An 18,354-nucleotide genomic window follows, 5' to 3' on the forward strand; every position below is an offset into this window, starting at 1 on the left:
TTTAAGATGTTATAGAAAGAGACTTCATTTCTTTCCAGACAAACCAGGGTTGGGAGTAGGGAGAATCCTAGTACCGCACATAATAGTTATTTAGCTTTAGGCACATTTCTTAACTTCTTTGAACTTGTTTCTTCATCTCTAAAATACAGATGACATCTTTCAAAATGATTGTGTAAGTTAAAAGTAAGGCATATAAAACATAGTGAATATACTCATGTAAAGTGTTAAGTATTAAATAAATATTTGTTGAACTAATAAATAACAATAATTCACCATTTATTGAGCATCCGTATGTGCAGACACTGTAAAAGATGAAAAGACACACTTCCTGTCATTATGGTATATAGAGTACCATAGCAAACAGACATGAAAAAAAATAAAAGAGGGGCACTGGGTGGCTCAGTGGTTGAGCGTCTGCCTTTGGTTCAGATTGTGATCCTGGGGTCCTGGGATTGAGTCCCACATCAGACTCCCCACAAGGAGCCTGCTTCTCCCTCTGCCTGTGTCTCTGCCTCTCTGTGTCTCTCAGGAAAAAATAAAATCTTCTAAAAAAGACAGTGAAATCTGCATAACACAAGAGGCTATCTGGAGCAAAGAGAAAGAAACACCTAAACCAGCTTGGGGAAATGAAGACTTCATAGAGGTGGTGATGCTTGAGCTGAGAACTAAAACTTGAGCTGAGAGCTAAGAACTTAAGTTGAGAAATAAAAGAGAAGCAGGAAAAGGGCCCTTGCAGGAAATTTCATGCAGATGGATAATATTACATTATTGCTAGACCTTAAATTGCATTTGTAAAACAGTCTTGGCAAGAGATCAGGTGCTGCAAGTAGGCAGGAGTTAGATCTTGAGTTACTTTTAGGCCAGGCCCAGGAGTTTTGATTTTATTCTTCAGCAGTGATGGTCACTACAGAATTTTGGACTCAAGTATGTATGATGCATCTAGGGTTTTTTGTTTTGTTTTGTTTTAGAGAGATTATCCTGGCACCTATCAATAAAATAGGTCACAAAAACCCAGATCCCTCTCTTTCAGACAAGAATATAGGTTTTTGGCCTCACCAAAGTCAGAAGAATATTCCTAAGGATTACAAGTTTGGTTAAAAATCTGGGGAAGGTAAGAAACTTGTGCTTTGCTGCTGGTTTTCACAGCCTGTGGTGTCCCTAGGTAAGGATTCAGATGAGTCAAGAAATCTTATGTACAAATCAGGCTGGATTTTTCTCTTTGTGCTTTGATGTGTTTGTCACTAGGATTATAGTTTGCAGGTAACTACAGTGTGAGATGATCTGTGTTTCTCTGTGTATGCAAGGTGGTAGCAGACTCCTGAGAGGGTCTTAATCAGGGTGGGAGTAGAGTAAATCCAGTCTCCAGCTCCAAGAGGCTCCCTGGGGCCAAGTGAAAGGCTTGCTGTTTGAAACTGTCTCTCTTGGTAAATTAACAACAAATCAAGCATACCATGGTATCAAATAAAGGGGATTCGTGGACATGGTGCTGTTAGTTGCTGATCTCAATCATTCAAGGAAGCTATTAAATCTGTGAGCATTAGCATTCTGCCAGGTAATGAGATCTAGTCCTTAGTGTGCCTAGCAGACACACTGATTCTTTACTGATTTGGAACATCTCCCTCTCCTGGCTCCCTCCTTGCTTCATCTTCTAAACTGTCCTTGAAATCAATGAATGGTGATTCAGTGTATCACTAGCTAGTGTCTGAATAAGAGAGATTTGGTTTCTACTGTGCCTCCTGTTACAACAAAAACGTGCACTGAATAAATTTAATTGGCTACATTAATGTGTAAGTTTTATCTGCAAAGGGATGGATATGTTTCTGAATAATCTGCAGAGGGGCAGAATTTTGAGTGTATGGCACTGCTTCTAATTAGCTGTTGCTTTAATACAACCAGATTGAGGCAGACGCTACCCATTTAGAATATTGGTGGATGACAACACTGGCTTGGACAAAGTGACCAGTCTCAAATGGCTACTCCTTTCTGGGCTGCAGGTTGCTAGGGCTCTGGCTGTCTGTTCCCCCCACCCCCTCAAAAAAGGGCGGGGGAAATTGGTGTGTTAGGGGGAAAAAGAACATACATACATGTTGTCTGCCTTTCATAGAGATAATAAACCTACAGAAAGAAATGCTGTTGAGTGGGAGGAAGGCGAAAATATAGGTGGTTTTTTGTTTTGGGTTTTTTTTTTCCTCCAGTTCTGCGACGCATTAACCCTGCTGCTGTTGGGATGTTCTCTGCTCAGCCTATTGGCTGAGCCCAGGAGCTGCTGTCCGCCAATCGGGTGGTGGAAGGCAGACAAATCTACCCCGCCACCAGCAAAAACGGCGCGTAACCCTTGCGGTGCCGGCCCAGCCCCGCCAGAGCTGGCGCCACGAAAGAGAGATAGGTGTCTCCAGCTGCTGTTGCCGTTTGGGGCGGGTCGGCTTCTTCTGCTTCCCAGGACCAGGTAGAGGAATAGCAGGAAGCAGCAATGCTCCGCAAGGTGGGAAGCTGGGTAGAAATCTGCTGGGGGGCTACCCTTTTGTTCCTCATTTGCCACCTGGGTTACGTTTGTGGGCAGATCCGCTACCCGGTCCCAGAGGAGTCACAGGAAGGGACTTTTGTAGGGAATGTCGCCCAAGATTTCCTGCTGGATACAGAGAGTCTGTCAGCTCGTAGGCTGCAGGTTGCTGGAGAGGTGAACCAAAGACACTTCCGTGTGGATTTGGACAGCGGAGCCCTGCTCATCAAGAATCCAATTGATCGAGAGGCACTGTGTGGACTCAGTGCCAGCTGCATCGTGCCCCTGGAGTTTGTAACTGAAGGGCCTTTAGAAATGTACCGAGCGGAGGTAGAGATCGTGGATGTGAATGATCACGCCCCCCGATTTCCTCGGCAGCAGCTGGACTTGGAAATTGGGGAGGCAGCTCCTCCAGGACAGCGTTTCCCCTTGGAAAAGGCTCAGGATGCAGATGTGGGGAGCAATTCTATCAGCAGCTATAGACTAAGCTCCAATGAACACTTTGCACTGGATGTCAAGAAGCGCAGCGACGGCAGCCTGGTCCCAGAGCTGCTCCTGGAGAAGCCTTTGGATCGAGAGAAGCAATCAGACTACCGCCTGGTGCTGACTGCTGTGGATGGAGGGAACCCCCCGAGATCTGGCACCGCAGAGCTCCGGGTATCAGTGCTGGACGTGAATGACAACGCCCCAGCCTTCCAGCAATCCAGCTACAGGATTAGCGTGTTGGAGAGTGCCCCAGCCGGCATGCTGCTCATCCAGCTCAATGCCTCTGACCCAGACCTGGGTCCCAGTGGTAACGTCACCTTTTCTTTCAGTGGTCACACCCCTGATCGTGTGAGAAACCTCTTTAGCCTTCACCCTACTACTGGAAAGCTTACCCTTCAGGGGCCCCTAGACTTTGAGAGTGAGAATTACTATGAATTTGATATTCGGGCTCGTGATGGGGGTTCTCCAGCCATGGAGCAACATTGCAGCCTTCGGGTGGATCTCCTAGATGTAAATGACAATGCCCCACACATCACAGTGACCTCAGAGCTTGGGACTCTTCCAGAGAGCGCAGAACCCGGGACTGTAGTGGCACTCATCAGTGTACAGGACCCTGACTCAGGGTCAAATGGAGACGTGAGCCTCCGTATTCCAGACCACCTGCCATTTGCCCTCAAATCTGCCTTCAGGAACCAATTCTCCCTGGTAACTGCTGGGCCCTTGGACAGAGAGGCCAAATCCAGCTATGACATTATGGTCACTGCTTCTGATGCTGGGAATCCTCCTCTGAGTACCCAGAGGACTATTTTCCTCAATATTTCAGATGTGAATGATAACCCACCCTCTTTCTTCCAGAGGTCACATGAGGTGTTTGTTCCTGAGAACAATCGCCCAGGGGACCTGCTTTGTTCCCTTGCAGCCTCTGATCCAGACTCTGGCTTGAATGCGCTTATCTCCTACTCTCTCCTGGAGCCCAGAAATCGAGATGTTTCAGCTTCTTCTTTTATCTCTCTGAACCCCCAGACAGGAGCTGTTCATGCCACTCGATCCTTTGACTATGAGCAAACACAGACACTGCAGTTTGAGGTACAGGCCCGAGATCGAGGCAACCCACCTCTTAGTAGCACTGTGACAGTTCGCCTCTTTGTGCTGGACCTCAACGACAATGCCCCAGCGGTGCTCCGCCCTAGGGCCCGGCCTGGTTCCTTATGTCCTCAAGCACTGCCTCCATCAGTTGGTGCTGGCCATCTAGTCACAAAGGTGACTGCCGTGGACTTGGATTCAGGTTACAATGCTTGGGTTTCCTATCAGCTCCTGGAGGCTCCGGACCCCAGCCTGTTCGCAGTCTCTCGCTATGCTGGGGAGGTACGGACAGCAGTTCCCATCCCAGCTGATCTCCCACCACAGAAGCTGGTCATTGTGGTAAAGGATAGTGGTAGCCCACCACTCTCTACCTCTGTTACTCTTCTAGTGTCCTTGGAGGAAGATACTCATCCAGTTGTCCCTGATCTTCGAGAATCTTCAGCCCCAAGAGAAGGAGAATCCCGTCTGACCCTCTACTTGGCTGTATCGCTAGTGGCAATTTGCTTTGTCTCCTTTGGCTCCTTTGTGGCACTGCTCTCAAAGTGTCTACGTGGGGCTGCCTGTGGAGTGACGTGCTTTCCTGCTGGCACCTGTGCCTGTCTCACCCGATCTCGAAGGAGGGAGGGGCTTCCCCCTTCCAATGGGATCCTTCGAATCCAGCTAGGGTCAGATGATCCTATCAAGTTTGTTGATGTGGGTGGCCACTCTCATGGCTGCACACCCTTGGCTTCTGCACCCACTCGGAGCGATAGCTTCATGATGGTGAAGTCACCAAGTGCACCTATGGCAGGGGAGCCTGTTCGCCCAAGCTGCCCACCCTCTGATCTTCTGTATGGGCTAGAGGTGAGACCTTTGCAGGCTCAGCCAATGCTTGAGGGTTATTCTGATCCAGGCATATGGCTGGGTCATGTCTTGGTGTCTCTACACGAACCCTTAGTGAATGGTAATTATGTGGTAGATGGTGTGCTTTAGAAGTGTGGTGTGAATAATCAGAAAGCTGTCACTGACTAGTACTTGTGGTGGGTTATGCCATTATCCGAGTGTAAGAGATGAAGGTAATGATCAAGAGTCAGTGTATTGTGGGAGCATGGAAGGCTTTGTTGCACAAGGGTAGGACATACCAGGCAGTCACCTAAACCCAAGAGGTTCCTTTCTGTTTCTGAATGAGGTGGCCAGGTTCTGGACTACCTTAACTCGAGGTTACCATTTCCCAGTGAATTGAGGGGGACTAATATATCTGCCCCACAGTATCAAGTACTCCTTAACCTACCATAGACAGAACTCTCTGCTTGAAGCAGCAGAGAGCACCAAGAGGAGAGAGCCGAGGGAGTAGGGAGGCATCAAGGTACAAGCAGAGATTTTTCATTCCAGGTCTTCAGGAATCTCAGTCACTGAGATTTGAGCTAGATGTGGGATAATGGGGGCAGGGGAGCATTACTTCTTTGGAGGTGGAGGAGAAAGCAATGTAAGTGAAATCACTTAATGTCAGAAAACTGGTTTGTAGGTGAGGAACTCAGAGATAGCCACTTATGGAGTCTTTAAGTAGAGTTCTGAATTGGTGAAACCATAAATCCTGGAAACCATGCCCAGTTTCTTCCAGGTGACCTGGATCAGTCTCAGGAACATCCCCCAGAAGTATGACAACCAGAAGCTGTCATACTCATTCCACAGCTCAAGTCATGGATCTCAGAAAAGCTGAGTCCTATACCCATCAGCTGATATTGAGATTCCTCAAAACACTGATGGGGAATCAGAACAAGGCTTTATAGGATCCTAACAAATCTTGTCTCTCACTTAGCAGCATTTGGCAAGATGGGGGAGGGAGGAGGTTCACATGGGCTTCACAGGGAACCTCCCCTGGAAGGACAGAATTTTGTTGGGTTAAGCAAAGTTAGTGGAATCTTCTAAAGTCCTAAGGGAAGTTGCTGGGACAGAACACTGAGAAGTTTTGTACCACTTTGTCTTCCCTGTTGAGCACCATCTGAGCTGTCAAGCTTTGCTGCCAAGGGGGCTGAATCAACCTGCAGCATGAAATGAGTGGGGAAGTAGGAGGCTTCGTTGACACAGATTTGTCTGTTCCTAAGGTTTCCAGGATTGAGGAAATTTCATAATTGGTTGAGAGTAGACAGACTTTTTGGCCAATCAGACTCAGAGCAGAGGTGGGGGATCTATCTGTTCTTCCTGCCCACCTCTCCTCCCCCTGTTCCCCAGCTCCACTCAGATTCAATTCCCATCCCCCCCCCCCACCCCCGCCATTTGGTGACTAAGAACTGCTGCAGGCAGACAAACCTCGGAGCAGTTTTTAAGAGGCTGAAAGGAGACATAAAAGAATTCAGCTGCTACATTTCCAAGACTTGGGTCTACCTTGGAGACAGGACAGCATAGAGTGAGTGTCCAGGAAAGACCTTCTGGGTCATGGGGCCCAAGACACCCCCACAGCTCACTGGGAAATGGCAAGTGCTGTGCATGTTGTCCTTGTGCTGCTGGGGCTGGGTATCCGGGCAGCTTCGTTACTCAGTGGTGGAGGAGTCTGAGCCGGGGACGCTGGTGGGGAATGTTGCTCAGGATCTAGGCTTAAAGGTGACAGATCTGTTGAGCCGCCGCCTGCGGTTGGGGTCTGAGGAAAATGAACACTATTTTTCCCTGAGCTTGATGAGTGGTGCTCTGGCAGTGAAGCAGAAGATTGACCGGGAAAGCTTGTGTGGTGCCAGTACAAGCTGCCTGCTACCAGTGCAGGTGGTGACTGAACATCCCCTGGAACTAATCCGCGTAGAGGTGGAGATCCTGGATCTCAATGACAACTCCCCGAGCTTTGCCACCTCTGTGCGGGAGATACGCATCTCAGAATCGGCTGCACTTGGGGCACGATTCCCGCTAGATAGTGCCCAGGATCCGGATGTGGGCACCAATACTGTGAGCTTCTATACTCTAAGCCCCAGCAGCCACTTGTCTCTGAATGTGAAGACCCTAAAAGATGGGAAGCTCTTCCCAGAGCTGGTGCTAGAGCAGCAGCTGGATCGTGAAGCCCAGGCAAGACATCAGCTTGTCCTCACTGCTGTGGACGGGGGTGTCCCGGCCCGCTCAGGGACCACTCTTATCTCTGTGATTGTGCTGGATGTCAATGACAATGCCCCAGCCTTTCAGTCCTCGGTTCTACGTGTGGGGCTCCCAGAGAATGCCCCCATCGGTACACTGCTGCTCCGCCTCAATGCCACGGATCCAGACGAGGGCACCAATGGCCAGCTAGACTATTCTTTTGGAGACCATACATCTGAGGTAGTGCGTAATCTCTTTGGCCTAGACCCTAGCAGTGGAGCAATCCATGTGTTGGGTCCCATAGACTTTGAGGAGTCAAGTTTCTATGAAATTCATGCAAGAGCCCGTGACCAGGGACAGCCAGCCATGGAAGGCCACTGTATGATTCAAGTGGATGTGGGAGATGCCAATGATAATGCCCCAGAAGTACTACTGGCCTCTTTAGTCAATCCTATCCTGGAGAGCACACCAGTGGGCACAGTAGTGGGCTTGTTTAATGTGCGGGATCGAGACTCCGGTAGAAATGGTGAAGTGAGCCTTGATCTCTCCCCGGACCTGCCATTTCAGATTAAGCCTTCTGAGAACCACTACTCACTGCTAACCAGCCAGCCTTTAGACCGGGAGACCACATCCCACTATATTATAGAGCTGTTGGCCAGTGATGCGGGTTCACCTCCCCTGCATGCACATCTCACCATCAGACTCAACATTTCAGATGTTAATGACAATGCACCCTACTTTACCCAACAGCTCTATACTGCTTATATCCCAGAAAACCGGCCTCCAGGTTCCCTTCTCTGCATTGTGGCTGCCTCGGATCCAGACACTGGGGATAATGCCCACCTCACCTACTCCATTGTAGGGAGTCAGATTCAGGGAGCCCCAGCTTCCTCCTTTGTATATGTCAACCCTGAGGATGGGCGAGTCTTTGCCCAGCGCACCTTTGACTATGAATTGCTGCAAATGCTGCAGGTCATGGTGGGGGTTCGAGACTCTGGCTCTCCCCCACTGCATTCTAACACATCTCTACATGTGTTTGTCCTGGACCAGAATGATAATGCGCCAGCTGTGCTGCACCCAAGACCCGGCTGGGAACTCTCTGTCCCTCAGCGTCTCCCTCGCTCTGCTCCTCCTGGCTCCTTGGTCACCAAAGTGACAGCTGTGGATGCTGATGCAGGCCACAACGCCTGGCTCTCCTATTCCTTGTTGCCACAGTCCACGGCTCCAGGACTGTTCCTGGTGTCTGCACATACTGGCGAGGTGCGCACAGCCCGGGCCTTACGGGAGGATGACTCTGACACCCAGCAGGTTGTGATCCTGGTGAGGGACAACGGTGACCCTTCACTCTCCTCTACAGCCACAGTGCTGCTGGTTCTGGAGGATGAGGATCCTGAGGAAATGCCCAAATCCAACGATTTCCTCTCAAACCCTCCTGAGCGCTCAGACCTTACCCTTTACCTCATTGTGGCTCTTGCAGCCATCAGCCTCTTATCCCTAGTCACCTTCACCTTTCTGTCAGCTAAGTGCCTTCAGGGGCACACAGATGCCAATGGGGGTGGGAGCCAGTGCTGCAGGCGCCAGGACTCCCCCTCTCGGGACTTCTATAAGCAGTCTAGTCCCAACCTGCAGGTGAGCTCAGACGGCACACTCAAGTACATGGAGGTGACGCTGCGGCCCACGGACTCACAGAGCCACTGCTACAGGACGTGCTTCTCGCCAGCCTCAGATGGCAGTGACTTCACTTTTCTAAGGCCCCTCAGTGTCCAGCAGCCCTCAGCTCTGGGGCTGGAGCCTGATGCCTACCGGTCCCGCTCCAATACGTTGCGGGAGCGGAGCCAGGTGAGGGGCTCCACACCACCCAGGGCGACCCCTGTGGGCTGCCTTGGAGAAGCAGCCCATCCATAGAAGGGACTTTGAATTTGCATCCACTCCTCTCTCAGGTGGGGTTGGGGGCTGTGGGGATGGAGGGGTATGTGGAGCTCAGTGTTGCCTGTATTTTGCACGATTTGGGGGACCTTTTGGACTGATTGCATGGAACACCAAAGTGGGGTTAGGACTCTGAGTACCAGGAAGTGGTGGTGATTGTAGGTGAGGGGGAAGTAGAGCCAGTCTTTGCCACCCACAATGAAAAAAGGCAGGGGTCCAATAATCTTTACGGCTGGGTTTGGTTATGGGAGGCTGGCCCTGGGTGGAGTCAGTCACGAATCTCTGCCTGTACCCAGCCTCCCCAACTCCTGAGGCAGCTTGCTCTGCCAGTCTCGAGGTTTCCTCTTTCCATTCCCTTGATGGGTGACTTCAGCTGTTCTTCTCAGCCATCCTTATTCACCCATCAAGCAAACGTATCTGTAGACAGGATAGGTGTTCACTCATGCTTCATGTGTGTCCTCCCTGCAGAACACACCACTGGCCACATGCACCGATGGGCTCGCCTCACCTCATCACACACACACACACACACATTGGGCTTACATGCATACCACTTGTAACTACCAGTGCTTGCTGCCAAGTTCACACTCACTGGCTGTCCCCAGGCCCCTCGCAGCTTCCTAACCACCTGGCTGCTGGCCTCAGAAGTACTCATGGTGTGATTTCCCAGGGTCTGCAAGGACTAAGGAGCTTCTTCCTGCCTCTCCACCTGGGACTAGATCAGGTCATCTCTGGGCAAAGGTATAAGTCTGGGAACTCTAGGGCAGTGGTAGGCTGCTCTATCCTGCTGGGGCTTTATGCAGAGGTCAGCGGTGCCTCCAGCCCAAAAGCCTCAGGGGCTGGCTGAGCTACTCCATGGCTTAAGGGTCGGATAAGCAGGTGGCAGGAATGTGAAGCACTTGGACTCTGGACACTCAGAGAGATAGGCGTTTGGCTCCGTCACAACCTTTATGTGTTCCTACCATCTAGGATCAGGGCTTTGGGAGGTGACCAGAGTCTCTGAGATTCTGTCAAGTTCTTCGTTCTCTGCCTGATGGAAAGCCACAGCCTCTGCCGGATGCCAGGGTGTCCTCGTGAGTGGGGCAACTATAGTAGTACAAGACACAAGTTTCCCCAATCTCGGGAACTTTTATTTAATAGCTATGTTTTACCCTGCCCCTACTGAATCAGAACTAGTTTGAAACAACACCCCCACATGACCGCTGACTGAGAGAGCCTTACTGCCGTACTTCCTCTGAGTACCACATCTCACTTGCTCTCCCCGACATTTTTGTGGATAGATACTAGCTTCCCCACTTGATGACTGAATTTCACAGAGGTTACATGACTTGCTCAAGTTCCCAGGGTAAGTGGTAGAGAAAGATCTAATTCGGGTCCAACTCCAGAATTTGTACTTTGAGTCACTTGCACTTGTAAAGCTGGAGTGCAGAAGGACAGTCTGCATCTGCTGGGATGGGGCATAGATGGGATTTTTTGTCTTTTCGGGCTTTATATGTTAGAGAAAAGTCTTCTGGAGCTCCTTATCACTGAACACACTCTGGATCCGCCATCCTTATGCCTTCCTGTGATTTGTCATGGTTCTTGCATCTCCATGCAGGTTCTCCTGTGTCTAAGGCTGAGGAGTAGGCATCTCACAGCAGCCCTGGACTGGTGCTGGTAACTCGTATTGTACCTGGGATGCTGGATTTCTGGGTTCTGCTCATATCACTGCCATCTGTGCACCTCAGAGAGTCATTTGTCAGCCTTGGGCCTGTCTTCTCCCCAGTGTAACCAGAGAGGCTCATATTTCTCCTCCACTTCTGGGGGTGAGCCTGAGAGTTAACTGCCAGCTCACCTCAGAACGAGTAAGGAGATGGCTCAAGGAGTGCTCCATGTGCAATGGGACAATACTCTCTCTGGACTCAGGAGTGAAGTGGCTGGCCAGAGTCCCGCACCTTCATCCAGGTGGGACGTGACTACAGATCAGCCCCTTCGGAGCCCTGGAGACTTAGCTGGCTCTGCTCAGAGGCTGTGGGAGCTCCATCTCTGCTGGGCTCCATCCCAGCAGTTCTCTCCATCCCAGACAGAGCAGCCTTGTTCTTTCCTTCTCAGTCACAGCCATTGACTGGCAGGGTTCTGGGGGTGAGAGGTGTCTTGGATCCCCTGCAAAGAATCCGTCTGGCATGACTCCTAAATTAATAATGTGTTTAGCCGTGGGAAGGGATCATTGAGAGCCAAGGGCCTGGAGGAGGTGTCCCTCTGAATATGTTATAACACAACCTGGCGCCAAAAGGGTTACCCCGGAGCAGCAGCCATCTTGCTGCAAGAATGCTTTGTTCCCAGCTGAGGAGCTGAATCCATTCTTTCTAGGGCTGGTGGAATTCTCATCGAAAATCTCCTCAACCACTTTCGATGGGGGGCTGGAGGGGTGGGGGGGCTTCTCTACACCCCTCCTTCTGGTTCTGCAGAAGAGACTTACAGCACTTGAATCTCAGCTCGCTCAGAAGTTTTGAGTCTCTGGGCTGGGAGGAATGGGCTCTGTCTTTGGCAGAGGAATCTTCGGGTTTGCTGGTCAGATAAGTGTTATTTTATTTCTGTCTCTCAGACCTCTGAGACTTGGAGTACATTTTGTCTTTGGAGATGTCTTCCCCTCCCTCCTCTTATCCTGTTTTCTTCTCTGAGTCTATTTCCCTTTTCCCTCCCTGCCTAGCCCCAGACTCTGGTGACATTCTGACTGTGTGATACTCAGCCCCTTTTTCCCCTCTGTTTTCTCCACAGCAAGCCCCGCCCAACACGGACTGGCGATTCTCCCAGGCCCAGAGACCCGGCACCAGCGGGTAGGTGACTGCCTCTCCAGCCCACCCTCTTCTCTGCGGCATTTCCTCAGTGATGACGTGGGAGGAGGTGGGGGAAGGCTCAGAATTTGCTACAAATCGCTCCTTCCCTGAGTTCCAGATTCCAGGGAAGTTTTAGTGTATTGGGGGCTGGTACACAGACCCCAGAAGGAAGAGGCTGGTACTCTGGCTCTCTGAAAGCTCGCTCCACATGCTCAGCCCCTTCCTGCTTCCCATGCAAACCTGTTCCCATCTCCTCGCCTGAGGTTGGTCTCTTGGTGGAAAGGGAGTGTTTTATACCCATCTAATTGCTACGTCCCCCTGCTTCAGGTTGGGCTGGGGTTCAGGCAGAGACTCGAGGGATAGGAGGAGGAGGAGGCACTATCAGCAGTCAGAGCCACCTCCAGAGCCAGTAGGACTGAGCAGGGACAGAGGTGCGGGAGGCCAGGCAGCTGTGGGGGAAGGTGGAGGCTACACAGCTAGAGGTGGGACTGGAGAGGGAGCTCAAAGGGCAGGTGTCCCGGTCCTGCCCTGGCTCCAGGCTGCCCCAGGTCCCTGAAGCTGGTCCTGCCCTATTGTCTCTGCCAGTCTTTCTTATCTCTTTGCCCTCCCCTCAGTCTCTGTCTCATTCACAGTCTCTGCCTCTCCCTCTTTCTTTTTTTTATTTTTTTATTTTTTATTTTTTTTTTCTCCCTCTCTTTCTGTCTCCACCTCAGTTTCAGTCTTTATTGCTGCCTCTTGGTCCCTGCCATCTCTATCTATTTGCACTGATCTGTGCCTTTCATGGCACCTGCCATGCTGGATGCTCAGTCAATGTCGAATTAATAAATGTGACTCAGCCTCTGTCACATCTCTTCTCCTTTTCCATTTCCCTGTCTCTTCCCTTGACCTCTTTCCTGTGTTTCCCTCTTGCCTACCGTCCTTGTGTTCCTCTGTCTCTTGGCTTCCTAACCTCTTATTGTTTCTGCTTCCCTCTCTGTTCGCAGGCTATGTCTCTTTCCTTATCTGTCTCTGAGCATGGAGTCTGTCTCTATCTGTATCCCTGAGCCTGTTTCTGTTACTCTTTCTTTATCTCTCTTTGTCTCCCTTATCCTGTCTTGCATTTCTTTGTACTTGTGGGCAAGCCAGCACACACATGCCCTCCCTCCCCTTCACACACAGTCTTTGATCACCACACACCCTCCCTGTCCAGGCTGCCCCAGCTGCTCATTTCAATTGAGTATGAATTCCTGCTGAGACAGGAACCCCCTGCGGGTGGTGGGGAGGGAAACTAGAAAGATCTTCAGTTGGTCTGAGGGGAGTGAGATGGGCTCTGGGCCAGGCCTCCCTGTTGGGAATCTGGAGCCTGGAGGAGTCCAAGGAATCCAGGAGAGGGAGAGAGGGGGCAGAGTTTAGGCCCCCTTCCCCTGCCTCTTTGCTGGTCAGACACACTCAAAGCCTGCATTTCCCTGCACGCTGCACATGGTGAGCGCGCACTGCCTCAAGAATCTTGGAGACCTTAGTATACATGGTGGGAACTCCACCACCTTGGCATGTTCAATCTTGCACATGTATCAGGAACTCAGGACATTTCCTAGAAGTTCCCCAGAAGGCAACAAGCCAGATGGCTTGGACTGCCCTTGCCCCTCCCTTGACCCCTGTCTTCTTTTTCCCCAGTGGCCTTGCCAGCCTTTCTGTAGTTGATTGGTTAGGTCACTCATGTGTTCACTCACGTATTCATTCAGTCGTCACTTACTTATTGGGCATCTACTATGAGCCAGACCCTTTTCTAAATACTGTCTTTCAAGAATGAACACGCAGAACTCATAGACTTCCAGGCTAGCAGGTGAGACAGAAAATTGACAACAATCACACTAAAAAAAAAAAAAAATACTAGTTAGAAACCATCGCAAGTTCTAAAAAGAAGAGGATCATGTGAGTGTAATGGTAGAGGTGGAAAAGCCTCTAGGGGGAAGTGACCTTTGAGCTGAGGTGGTGAGAAGCACTGGACAACTTCTAGCCCCTGTGCCCACATGCACCCCAGACCATAAGCTGGTCCTGAAACAGAATTCATTGCTGAAGCTGGAAGGCCCACAGATTGCTTCTGATGTCCCCTCTGGTTTGGGCACCTTACCCCTGCCTCAAGTCCCTTTTCATCAAATAAGAGACTTGGCGGCTATCTGAATATACTATCTGAAATACACATAGGAGCTTGAAATACACATAGGAGACTTGGCGGCTATCTGAATATACTATCTGAAATACACATAGGAGCTCTTGGGAGAGATATAAGAGAAGGTTCCCTACCTTAGTTAACTTGAGGGAGATGGCACAAACATTCCTGACTGAGTTCCATGATGCCACAGATGAAATAACCATTAAGGGTTCAGTCCAGCAAATAGCTTTCCTCCTTCATTCATACCATAGTTAGTAAACACCTCTTATAGACCAGATGGTATTCTAGGTGAAGGAGGCAATAAAATAGGCCTGCCCCCTGCCTTCAAGGAGTTTACCATGTGTTGAATGAGGCAAATACTAACCAAATATAAAAAATAAACATAAGATTGCAGTTATCACAAGTGCTAAGAAGAGCAGTACCTGGTGGTGAGAGCATAAAATAGGGGTTTGACCTGGTCAGGGGGCAGAAGGACATCTAAGAGCAAATGAAGTCCTGCTGAGATCTGAATGCTGAATGTAAATTAACCTGCTGAAGGAGAGAGGGAGGAGCATATGCAAAGGCCTTAGGGCAAGGCTTCTCAGAATCAAACTGACTGGGAATTCTTTCTTGCCACCATTCTGATGAGTAAATTGGAGTGAGAGGATGAAGAGGAAAAATTTCTTTTATTCAGACTAACTGGTTCTCACCCAGTATCACTTCCCTGCTCCACACCATCCCTACCATCTTGGGGACTGGCACATCAGCTTCAGAGCAGGGCTGGTGTTGAGCTCTCTAGTAAACCTAGTTCAGGTTCAAGTTGGCACTGGGTCGCATTACCTAGACCAAGGGGATAAAGACATGCTTTGCCAGGTGCTCCTCCTTCCAGCTGGAATCCCTTCTCAAGTCATCCTTCTGGGTTCTTATCTCAACAGCTGTTAGGCACTGAATCCAGCAAACCACTTGTCCCTTCTTGGGCTGTAAACCATGCCCTGCCCTGCAGCTGTTCCCAGTCTCTGCTCAGGGGAGAGAATCTCCATTTAGCTTCTCCCAGTCTCCATTCTGTTCTCCCTTGATAGCTCCCTACGACCTTCCATTCCCCATCCTTGGAGAGATACTAGCCTTGCTCTCCCTCGCTTATGCAGTCAATCAGCAGACAAGTAGCAACTTATTTTTTTTTCTCCTTATAAAAAAATACACGCTCATTATAGAAGCATGAGAAATAGAGAAAAAATTTAAAAGAAAAAGCACTCTAATTTCACAACCCAGAGAACTCTCACTAACATTTGTTGAATATGGAAATTTTCAAATATGTACAAAAGTAGAACTGTGTAATGAACCTCTCTGATCCTGATGTCCAGCTTCAACTAATGCCCTACTTTGTTTCACTTGGGTCTCTACCCTGTTACTCCCTTAAGCTATTTTGAAACAGACTTTAGCCATCATATAATTTCATCTGCGTCTTCACTGTCTTTAACAGACAATTCTTTTTTTTAGACACGTAAGCACTAATATTAATAAACTATTAATACTGAATAATATATTATAAGCTAGTATCATCAAATACTCAGTCTTTATTGACATTTCCCCAGTTATGTGTCTGTTAATGTATTTGCACACTTATCCAAATTAAGGTCCACATTTTGTATTTGGTTGAGTGTCTCATATCTCTTAAACTTTTTAATATTTTCATATGTGTATTTCTAAACTTTTTTTCTTTGTGCACCCAAACAACATGCACAGGTTTCTTTTCTTTCTTTCTTTTTTTTTTTTTTTTAAATCTGATTTACCTAAATAAATTGTTCACAAACTTGTTCACAAAATATCAAGAACTCGGGTGGTATATTTCTCACTTTTTTTTTTGCTAGTAATTGAGTTCCATCAACATTATCACCTGTTTGTGTTCTCTTTGCAATATACCACGAGAATCTCCCCCGTCAAAAAAATTTTCAGAAGTTAGTTATTTGTTTCATAACAGCCCTTCATATGGACATGTGATGTAGATTTTAAAAGGCTGACAGGCTTTTACTACATCACAAAATACATAGGTATTTATATTTTAACAGTTAAATCCAGGCTACTGTCAGAGTGCCTTCCCCAGGTTGCATCCTGCTGCAGGGAACCTTTCTCCACAGCCCAGCCTCTGGGTTGTTCCTTCGCACTCACATCCAGTGCGCCAGAATATAGACTTCTTAGTGCAAGAAATGTGTCTGTGAACGCTTATGTTTTAGGGCCTGCTGCAGGCACTGACATGGTGGATCCTTGGAAAATGGTCGATTAGACATAGTCCATCTCCTCTACTTTCATTTTTCACCATCTCCTAAATCCTGGAAGGGTCCCTTAGCTCCACTGCCTGCTGGGGCTACAGGGCCTCCGTGGGGAAGCCTTGTGTGGTGTCACGTGTAAGAGGATAGGCTCCAGAGTCGTGTAAGAGGATAGGCTCCAGAGTCACACGAGGCCTCTTTTTAGTCACAGCTCTGCCAGTTACCAGCTATATGGCTTTGGGAGTCTTTCAATCCCTCTGAGCCCCAAGATTCATCTTCCGGAAAATAGAATACTGAGAACACTTATCTGCAGGTGGTTCCGAGGCTCAAATAGTCAAGCTAAGCTATAACTGAACTAGATATAAACTAAATATAAATGTAAACTGTATCTGAACTAAATATATATAACCAAATGTTATATGTATATAACTAAACTAAATTGTATATAATTTAGCCCAGAGCCCAGAGAATAGGAAGCTCTCTGCAAATTGTTCAAAAAGAAGTCTCTCCTCCCTCTACTTATCTCATGGCCAGCTTCAAAGAGCTGGCTGCCCGCTCATCTGCTTAGCCTCCAGCGTTCAGCCATTGCCCAAGAATCCTCCCTGCAGCCCAGCCCACGATGGTTCCAGACCCAGCCCTTAACTCACCTTTATTCCCTCAACACCATTACCCAGTCCTCACAGGGCTGCCTCCTAACCTGGTACCTGACCCTGTGGTTCACCCTGGAGGGCTTCTCCTGCTCCCCCACCTTCGTCTTGTTCTCCCCCACTCCATCCCAGTTAGGCTGTCCTTCTTGGCATGAGGCAGCCTTGTGCCCTTCAGGAGGCCTAGTGCCAGCTCAGCAGGGCTGCAGGTAAAGACTCCTGGATTTCCTAGAGCATCCAGTTGAACTGCCCAAGTTTTTTCTGGCCTCAGAGGCTTGGGGGCATGTTGCTCTCTCTGCCTGGAACGCGCTCTCTGCCTGCAATCTTCTGTCGCTTTTTTACTTTGAAATGTTTCAAACTTGTCAAAACCAGTGTGATGAACATGGAAATACTGTTTTGACCTAGATAGTCTCATCAATTGTTAAGATTTTGAACCTTTGTTTTTTCTCTCTCCGCACACACACCAAACTTTTTTTTTCTGAACCATTTGAGAGTGGCAGACATCATAAAATTTGAAAAACTTTGGTATATAACTCTTAATAATAGTAGCGTTCTCATACAAACCATAAAAGAACAATCCCGTTTGAGAAATTTAGCATTAATGCAATAATAATATATAGTCCGCTAGTAGATTTTCATAAATGTTCTTGAAATGTACTTTTAACCTGTTTGGTATTTTGGGTTTTTTTGTTTTGGGGGCGTTGTTTGTTTTTTAAAGTAAACTCTGTACTCAACATGGACCTTGAATCCATGACTCTAAGGTTGCATGCTCTCCTGATTGAGCCAGCCACACCTCTGGTATTTTTTTTTTAATCTAAGATTCAATCAGAGAGCATAAATTGCAACTGCTTGCCGTATCTCTTTCATCTCCTTTAATGTAGAACAGCCTCCTTACCTTTTTTGTTTGCTTTTCATGACAGACGTTTTTTAGAGTCCCAGCCAGTTGTCTTTTAAAATGTCCCACAATCTGAATTTGCTTATGATTTTCTCGCAGAGAAATGAGGTTAACAGTTTTGGTAGGAATACTGCCTGGTGACCCTGTACACCTCCCACCACATTATGTGGGGAATGACTTCATGTCAGTCTATCTAGTTGTCAGGGCTCCTCACTTTGTTCACTAAGTCAAGTGGTATCTCCAGATATCTCCATTACAAAGATATTTTTAAATATTAGATTAATAAATTGTGAGTGATATTTGAGACTGTGCAGCAAGCGTTCACTTTTATTATTTTAGTATTCGTTGATGGTTGCTGGTTACAAGGTGGGGATTTTCTATCATTCTTCCTACTTTTGTTTAGCTGGAATTGTCCTGCAGATCACCTGGAAATTTCTTCAAATTTAAATTCCCTGTCTTCTAGTTTCCCTTTTCCTCAGGGAAGCCTGGGCTGATTGAGCTCCCCAGCCCCTACTAAATCAAGAGTTGGCTCTATACCTGGCTCTTTGCCTACATGGCACTTGTCACAGTTAT

At 48.4% G+C, this 18,354-nt stretch overlaps 1 protein-coding gene across 26 annotated transcripts in view; it reads left to right on the forward strand.

Annotated features, from left to right (window-relative positions):
* The window catches only part of LOC112934395 (protocadherin gamma-C4), a 186,454-nt gene that overhangs the window by 159,999 nt on the left and 8,101 nt on the right, over positions 1–18,354 (forward strand). For 21 of the 26 annotated variants that reach the window (XM_072749813.1, XM_026017954.2, XM_072749819.1 and 18 more), the window contains one exon: positions 11,789–11,847. In XM_072749813.1, the coding sequence (XP_072605914.1) occupies positions 11,789–11,847 (59 nt within the window). Of the gene's footprint in view, positions 1–1,943; positions 8,945–11,120; positions 11,582–11,788; positions 11,848–18,354 lie in introns of those variants that run through there. The other 5 variants (XM_072749815.1, XM_026017948.2, XM_026017844.2 and 2 more) reach the window with 5 other exon arrangements.

This window comes from Vulpes vulpes, chromosome 2 (assembly GCF_048418805.1).
Source record: "Vulpes vulpes isolate BD-2025 chromosome 2, VulVul3, whole genome shotgun sequence".
Classification (NCBI taxonomy): Eukaryota; Metazoa; Chordata; class Mammalia; order Carnivora; family Canidae; genus Vulpes; species Vulpes vulpes.